The sequence below is a fragment of the Sinocyclocheilus rhinocerous genome, unplaced genomic scaffold (genome assembly GCF_001515625.1).
Source record: "Sinocyclocheilus rhinocerous isolate Xijiao unplaced genomic scaffold, SAMN03320098_v1.1 scaffold1724, whole genome shotgun sequence".
NCBI classification, from domain to species: Eukaryota; Metazoa; Chordata; class Actinopteri; order Cypriniformes; family Cyprinidae; genus Sinocyclocheilus; species Sinocyclocheilus rhinocerous.
The window spans coordinates 59,975-69,039 of record NW_015626034.1 but is presented as its reverse complement, the minus strand read 5'-3'; the positions used below and the strand labels follow the sequence as shown (position 1 = coordinate 69,039).

Genomic DNA, 9,065 nt, shown 5'->3' with positions numbered 1-9,065 from the left:
CACCATAATCATAATATTGGCTTATTTAGAATAAGGTAAATAATTAGATTACTGATGTCGATGTAAACGTAGTCACTGACTCGTCATCTCCACAGTAGTGAATGCGCCTGCATGCAAGTTCCATACGGATTACATAATCTGAGAATATTCGTTTTTTTAGATTTGAATTGTTTAATTTGAAAGTAGACATTTCACTCTATAGATATATTTTTCATGTCTGTAAGGCAAGTATACACGGAGTTTCACGCTCACGTTCACAGAGGCCGAGACGGCAGAAAGCGCATCCGGTTTGCTTTCATTATTTTACAAAAGTGCAATGTTTTGTTGTTATCGTGAATGCACACAAATAAACGTAGAGGCTTTACAGATTCGAAAGATGTATTACTCTTATTCGTATTTTAAAGCATGTCAACATATTCTGTTACACCAAATACACAAAATAATGATCTTTAAAATAGCATCATATGACCCCTTTAATAATCCAGTGTCAAACATGTTAATAATCCAGTGTCAAACATGTTAAGATTTCCTCTACAAAAATGTACCATATGTAATTTCAGTCACACAATAAACAAGATGTGTAAAGGTAAAAACACTGAACAAGCAGCAAACGCACTGAGAATCCCAAGCGAGTGAATGTTTTCACCACCAGACACGCAAATCAACATGCCAATCGGAGTGGCAGAATGCTGCTTTAATTACGAATGGCATATTTAGCGGTCAAACTCAATGTTTAGGTTGAAGTAGGCACTCTCTCTGAAAGAAGTGTGCTTGAAAGCACTCTTTAAATACACTTAACTGGAGTGGCCTGAAATATCAGACAATTCAAAGTAGGGATGTTCATTTTAACCGTTTAACAGGTTAACCAACAGTAAGAATTTTGACCGATTAATACAATCAGTTAAACGGTTTAAAAAGTCATTTAATTATTTATTTTTTCAGTAATTTATCAAAATATTTAAAAAGGTTTGCTGCATGGTTAAAATACGCTACGCGTATATAAAAAAAAAAGTGTTTTTAGGGGGGAGAAATACAAGTCGCGTATAAGTCGCATATTTTATTTAATTCAGAAATAGGTCTAATGCCGACACAAAATGTTTACAAACATTATAATAAACACTGTAAACATAGCTAGGCTATTTTAGTTCCCCTCACTCCACAACAAATCCTTTCAATTAACAGTATTTAGAAAAGAATAAAAAATGTGTTTTTTAGGGGGAAAAAACATAAGTCACGTATAAGTCTCATTTTATTGTTTCATTCAGAAATAGCTAGGCCTAATGCCGACGCGAAATGTTTACAAACATTATAATAAACACTGTAAACATAGCTAGGCTATTTTAGTTCCCCTCACTCCACAACAAATCCTTTCAATTAACAGTATTTAGAAAAGAACAAGAATTAAAAATATAAGAAGCTATAGCAATATAAACGACAAGCCAAAACGAATTCATTTAGGCTAAAACGAAACTGAAACCAACGTTGCGTCTCTCATACCAAACAAAATCAAATGTTTCCGTATTCGCGATGTATTTGAATGGCAAATTATTATTTATTATGTACTTTACTCGCGTTCCAATATCCACGTAAAACAAAATGTTTTGCATAACATCACAGCGGTACTGTGATAACACTTAACGCCACAGATTTTACTACATGTTTTTTTTCCATATGTTTGACTGACTATTTTATTATGATAATGAACAGGCTGCATTGTCAAGGTAGCAATGCTTAACGGAGTGCGCGCATTCCTTCTAACAGTGGAAGAAACTACTCCTTTTAGTCCTAAAGATAATCGGAATTGTAAAAGGTTTGCCTTTATTTGTGTACATTCACAATAAAAACAAATCTTTGTGCTTTTGTAAAATAAGCCTAAAGAAAAATAGGATGCCGCTTTCTGCCGTCTGTTTCCTTTCGCGCAGCACAAAAATGAACCGAAGCTCTGCATATAGGCTACTTGTTGCACAGTTTTTCTTTCATTTTATTAATTTATTAAGTAAAAACATGTTTCTCGTATAGGCCTATTTATTTGTTATATAGGCTATAGGCTACCGCTCGCAGAAGCGCTGCAGGTGCATATATGATGACCATGTGAATCCTCATGTTCTGTTGTTTGCTGCTTTTTGCGCATGTAAAATTAATCCCCGGGAAACAAATGTTAGTATTTTTTAACGGGTCACAGACACTTATCCTTTCTAATTTAATTCAATTCTAATTTTTAAAAAATCTTGTCGGTTAACGGTTAACGAGCATCAGCTGTCGGTTAGGAAAAATACCCGAAATGAACATCCCTAATTCAAAGACCAAATGAATAGTTGACTTGTACAGTACCATCTGGCATCACTCTTCGCTCAAATCATGGCATTAAAAATACCGGTGTTGAACTTATGGGAAAGATTTACACGTTTTCTGCAGTTTGAAACACTGACTGAGCGTTTTACATGAGACATATCAGTAAACTGTACTGTAGGCTCTCTTATAAAATAGCCTACCTTTTGATGTAATTTGTGTTGATTAGCAGCAAACTGCCTTAAAGTATACAAAAATAGTTTCTTAGTAGGACAACATTTAAATACATTTTAAAAATACTGTTCCCAATTTGGTTTTGCAGGTAAGTCAATAAGCGAAAGGGAAGCAGTGATGTCTTTTTCTTCAGCAATAGAGACCAAAATAAATTTGGTTAAAGGCTAAATATGAACAGTGATTAGCCTCATACAACACTAGAATACAATACATGTGAATAGACATCTAGTCTATTCAGATATCACTGAATAGACTAAAAAAGCATGGACTATAGGTAGGGTAAAAACTTAAATTGTTTTTAAACTGCACAAGTGTGTCAATAACTGGCAAGTGGCAACTCATTTTAATTGAATGTCGCATAATTGGGGCTTTGCATCAAAAGTGTAAAAACTGGAATCAAACCAGCAGTCTCTGCACTTGTGGTGTAGGCCCTATTTTAAATTATGATGCTACATTTATTACGTTTTTAATAATGCCGGTTTATAATAATGTAGCTTTAAAAAGTTTGTATATAATGTGGTTACAAAGAAACTTTCACTGTTACTTTTCTGTGCAATTCTGCAACTTTGTTTCACATCACTTTTTAAGTTACTGCTAATGTAGGATGGATCACTTATGTTGCATGATGTAAGTTAAATGAATACATGTAAAATAACAATGCCTTGGCACCATCTAATTTTGCTTCAGTGAACATGAAAGAGCATAGCATAGCTGTATCTACGTGATAGGGGGAGTGTTTTTCATCTAATAAATGATGAGTAAAGAAAAGCGAGCATAACCAAACATGTTGAGGCATTACCTTCCCTCTTCTTCCATTCCCGCCATCCTGATCCTCCCACTGCCAATCCACTCCTCGCACCACCCGTCCTCCTGCAAAGATGCCCCGGGCGGTGATCTTCTTTGACTTGCGTCGAGATTCCAAAAGAACTCTGTGCAAACACATAAAAGTATGTTACAAATCCAAAAGCAATTTCAGATCATATGCTTTGGATTATAAAAGTATAAGCTTTTCATAAAGAAAAAGTCATATAAAAAATTATTGCTAAATATTAGAGGTGGAGAAGTAACTTCCTGAAATGCTGTAGCTAACAAACAAGATCCCACTGTAGGCTTGTCAATTTATATTGTTTAGTTTTCTTTTAAACTCAAAGGTTACGCAAAACCTGCAGAATAAAAAAGATAATCCTGGATCTTTTTTTTTTTTTTTAATCGCTTAGTGTTTGTTTCTAGAGGAGAAGCTAGTCTCCCATCTGGAAGCTGCCCCATGCTGAACCACAGCAGTTAGTTTCTGATCCTCCAGCTTTGCTGACATGTGTTCATTTTTCTTCTCTGTGCGCCCCTAACTAACTGCTTATCTCAATACAAAACATGACATTCCCAAAACATATTTAGGTTATGCAGGCTGTGTTTGAGATAGCAAACTTCCGTTAAAAAAAATCTTTAAAATACTAAAGAGACTTGCAAACAAATAAAAATGGAAGAATTGTGCATAAAATGCTCAATGTGTACCCTAAAGCAGCTGGAAACCACAGCAGGAGACAGCAGCTGCCAAGGGAAAAAGGCCTGGCTTCATCACTGTCTTTGTGTGTTGTACTTCACTAACCATTCTCACTAGGGAAAAAGAGTCACACTTAGTTGAAAGGAGACCAGCTGTTGAGCTGACCTATTGTTTCTTTGAGCTCATGTTGAGGGCAGTTATGGGTGGCTGCACACGAGAGACGTCTAAACAACTGCTAGACTTCTTAATTGCCTTACCATATGGAGACAGTGAAGGAGACGTTACTCAAACCAGTAAAAAGTAATTGAACGCAACTCTAAAAACAAATCAGCAGCTCTATTTTCATATTCCATGCAAGAAAGTTTACTAGGTAAACAAGACCAGCTGTATTACCAATTCATGTATACCTTATAAAATCTGTCTGGCAACTAGTAAACATAAACATGTCTAATATATTCTGGTCAGACCCACATTAACCACAGTTCATACTAAGCAGAAATAGAAGAGCACATATTTCCTGTTTTATGATCACGACAGACTTTCAACCTATCGACAATTCAATGAACCTTGATGCATCTTCGCATATACTTTGGTGAAAGAAACAGGCCATTTTATATTATGACCACAGCCAAGCCAATATTCAGAACAGCACAAATGACCTTACATCAACGATTAGCTACTGTACCATGCCCACCGCATTTCAAGAGCTGGAACTCTTAACTATGTCGTAAAACAAACCATTGTCACAAACTCGGCTCGCTGATGTAGCATCGCACAACAGAAAGCACATTTTTGTATCAGGTTGTTATTTTGAAACTAAATATAGGAAAGTTGAGACAAGAAAATAGTGAAATGACAAGGAAAGATCAACCCAAGCAGTGTTTCCCCTGACATTATATTAGGGGGGCGGACCTTGAAGGTCAAGTTAATTTTATTTAATTATATTTTCTATATAGTGGCAGATCACAACAGAAGTCATTTAAAGTTACCTTTACGATAGAACAGGTCTATACCTTGTTCTTTTTTTAAACAAACTAAAAAGCCTTATGTTATTTATCTTATTTACACGACGGCATGTCATTTCGGTCTCTACGTTATGGTCGCGGACTTGAATGAAGGGCAATCTGGCGAAACGTACGTTTATTTAATAACAAATAAATCGCAATGGATTATGTATAGTAAGTGGATTATGGTTTCTGCGCTGATGCCAACTAATTTATTTACATTATATCTTCAAGACTTAAATCCTCATATGCACATCACTGCCCATTACTGTATTTGGGTGCTTAGTTGCAAAACTTAATTGTAAACTTTTCAGATCATGATGTTTTAACTGACTGAAGTTATGATTACTGACTTTATATATATTTGAATGTGTATTTTCATCCCGGCCCGGGACGATGGACTTGATATCATTACGTCATCGCGAATGACGTCATTACGTTAGGGCATAAAAGAACCGATGAACCACTTTTTTTGAACCGGTTCATTGACACGAACTGTCCGAAAGAACCTGTTCGCGGAAAAGAACAGGACTTCCCATCACTACCCGATGCGCGTGCGCAGTCTGCGCGCACACACAAGTGAGCACACTCCCACTAGTATTTGTAAATATTAAGCCGCAAAACGACTATTTGCGGTGATTTTAGCATCTGCCGTCTCACTAAATGAGGACATAAATACATGAACAACATCTCCAGAACTGCTCTGAGAGTCACTTCATGAGCATTTGACCGTTTCATTTGAGTAAAACTATCCTCATTTCATATACACACAGAAATGTAAAGGTATTCACGGCAACCCGTCAAAATACAAGTTTGGTTTAACTTGAAGGCACTGCGGCAGAAATATATTACTATTGTTCAGTAGAATGCAAGTAATGGGCTGCTTCTACTACTAAAATTATTAAAACCTTATTTTTAAGGAATAATCATACAATATTTCTTCAATGTTTTAATTGTAATATTAAATTGCCTTTATTTTCCAAAAAATTGCAAATAACAGCACAAAAGAAAGAAGATCATGGATTGCTAAACACAGGATTTCCAAATTTAAATTAAAATTTGGAAATGAACATTTTTGTACAAACTAGGCAAGGTAGACGTGACAAAGTACAATATCCCTAAATTTAAAAACCAAATAAAACAAGACCAGTGGGCCAGCTTTAAATTCATGCACTATGCAATTCAAATCTAAAGTAGCTTGTATTTAGACATAGATATAAATCGCCCACACTGATGGACATGCTGACCAATGATGCAAACTGCTCTGTACTATTAAAGGCTGGTATTCCTACTGAGCTCCAGGAAGCAGAGGAGTGGTCTACCTGTCGCCAGGCATCAACAGCCTATAACTGAAGGATATGTTGCATGATAGGTCTGAAACTGGTCAGAGAACTACCTTACCCAGAGGGAATAATGCCAAGGAGTCAAGACCACAGGGAGAAAACTCACCTCTCACTACCAGGAGTGGTGATGCGGTAGAACCTGTGGCGCAGGTGGTGCTTATCACCATGGTAACAGGTGGTGCAGAGGTCATAGTTGGTGCACTCCGCACATTTCCATCGGATCCCAATGATGGGCTGCTGCCGACAGGTGTCACACATGGTGCCATCATGCTTGATTCCTGTAAGATGGTAATTACACACATATGACACAGGAGTTGACGTCCACCTGCATTGCTTCAACTAAAGTTTGCTCTCTTTCTCTCTCTCTCTCTCTATATATATATATATATAGAATATATCTATATATATATAGAGAGAATATATATTTTTTTTAAGAAATTAAGCATCAGATAATGTTCAGTAATTAATGCTATTTTAAAATATCACTAATGTATGTTCGACCTAAACAAGCTCGGTCTTGTTTAGATCAGGTGACAGATGCACTGATACTACACTAGGTTAAAGAGTCTCACCTGTGGGCGCACTGTCTAAAATCCTCACATCATAAGCCCCGGAGCAGCGGTAATTGGCGGCGGTGCCGTTATCCCACACTACCACCACTTCCTCTGGGCTCTCAAAACTCCTGACGGTGCCGAGGTGCCCTTCTCCTCCGTCCTGTTTACCCCACTTCCAGTCAGGCCCGCGGATAACTCGAGCACCCACTCCTTCCATCATGACTCGGTTATTCCTACCGGTGGTCATTTACGAGCAAATGTTGCAATAAAAGTGACTTTTAGCTAGCCGTCAAGCCAGCTCAGAAAACGTGAGGTTTTAAATTACGTTAACGGATTCGTCTCGTCTTACATCTGGGTCAACGGCAAGTGAAGGAGGGCAATTTAGCTGTATGGACAAGTAAAGGGATGACCTAGTTTTCTTAAGTCATACAATTAATTGTCTATTGATATCCTGACGACAGAATTTAACTGAAGTATAAAGAAATGTGCAAGTTAGCAACACATAAATGTAACGTTAAGTCGTTTTCGTGAAATATCTCTTACGGAGAACAGTTAGCAAATTTAGGTTGTAATGATCATTTATTCTGGAAACAATTTTGTGGTAAATTTGGAAAACGGTTACATTTCAGTCTCTAACGGCTGGTTTTTAGCAAAGGCCAGTTAGCAAGTCTAGGCTAACCAGCTATAGCTAGCCTTACTAAAGTTGTATGCTGTTACTTGGCGTTAGCAAAATTGCAACAAAAACTTTCGATTTAGAAAAAAAAACAACCGTCGTTTTTATCGCGAGATGTAAAAATGGTTTGCGAACTTTGCTGTGCGTTCAACAGATGGTCCAACTCTGCGTGACGCGATTCAGAATGTCTGCGCGAGCTGCTTGTTCGTGAAAAGCTTCTGCAAAAAGCCGCTCAAGCTTCCCGTGCAACTAAGCCAGTTTCAGCAAGGCGTCCCGGTTTTTAATAAATGGCAGTGTAATATCTGAATGAATGGCTGTAGATGAAGTAATCGCAGTTCTTCATGCCCGAAACAAATGCACGCACGGGTCTGTAAACAGCAGCCACTTCGCCACGGATGAGGAGACCTTTGTTAGTGCTTTCCCAAGAATTCCACCAGCAGAACTTAATATTTCCTTGTCAAAAACGATTCGGAGATAATTTCTGAAAGATATCCTTAAAGCCGACCTTTACGCCCAGGTAATATCAAAGAATTGGTGAAAATACGGTCTTGAGCAATGTTTCATTGAGGGGCAACTCAAGACGAACGCGTCGCCATTATTGTCAATCAGAGCTCGAGCCAGTGGAGGTGGGACTGTTTGCGATCCAAGCAGTTCCCGTGGCGTAAAATGACGTCACGCCAGGATTTAAAGTGAGCAGAGCCCAGACACAAAATATTTGGTGGAATCTGGCTGTATTATCTGTCTGATTGTATTATATCACACCTAATCTTTACGATGTATCTCAATATTTGTAATTAATTATTATATACATACATACTCAAAAAATGTTGTTATTTACATTTAATCATTTAGTAGAAGCTTTTATCCAAATGAGAATAATAGAAGTAATCCGACCAACAAGCTGCCTGGGACCTGGGAAGTCTTAGTTAGTCTAGCACAGTACACATAGGAACGGTTTTTTTTTTTTTTTTTATAAATTAGAGAAATAGAATATAATAGGTGAGTGCTAGGTCAGGTTTTATGTTCTGTATGGAACGTTTTTAATATTATATATTAAGCCAAACTTATAAGTAATTATTAATAATGAATAAAGATTATAAAAATGAAATTAAAAAATGTCGTTATTTATTTATTTATGTTTCATTTCTGAAGGCTTGGACCTCCAATTCTTCAAAGTAATAAAAGTAGTGAAAAGGTTCTGCAGCACTGAGAGGACAATTAAGACCTCAATGTTATATTCTGTCTTTTTATTTATTTATTTATTTATCCGCCTTATTTTTCCGGTCTGGGCTGCTTCTACACTGAAGCAGCACTCACTTGGATGGACTGTTCTCATTGAGCATGAGAAAGTATCCCCGCCCCTTGTGCTCTCCCATTTCCTTCCTCCTAGGAGACAGGGTCAGAGTCAGTGGAATGAGCAGACGGGTCCGAGTGAGTTCACGCCAGCACACATCCCACATGCCTCACTCT

General features: G+C 37.3%; 1 protein-coding gene across 5 annotated transcripts in view; it reads right to left on the bottom strand.

Moving 5' to 3' along the window:
* Nucleotides 1-8,203, bottom strand: part of mib1 (MIB E3 ubiquitin protein ligase 1) — a 67,003-nt gene extending 58,800 nt beyond the window's left edge. For all 5 annotated transcript variants that reach the window (XM_016512737.1, XM_016512744.1, XM_016512760.1 and 2 more), the window contains exons 1-3: nt 6,941-8,203; nt 6,475-6,646; nt 3,323-3,452 (exon numbers count right to left, since the gene is read on the bottom strand). In XM_016512737.1, coding sequence (XP_016368223.1) covers nt 3,323-3,452; nt 6,475-6,646; nt 6,941-7,169 — 531 coding nt within the window. In that variant the 5' untranslated portion in view covers nt 7,170-8,203. The remainder of the gene's footprint in view (nt 1-3,322; nt 3,453-6,474; nt 6,647-6,940) is intronic.
* Nucleotides 8,204-9,065: the final 862 nt, after the last annotated feature.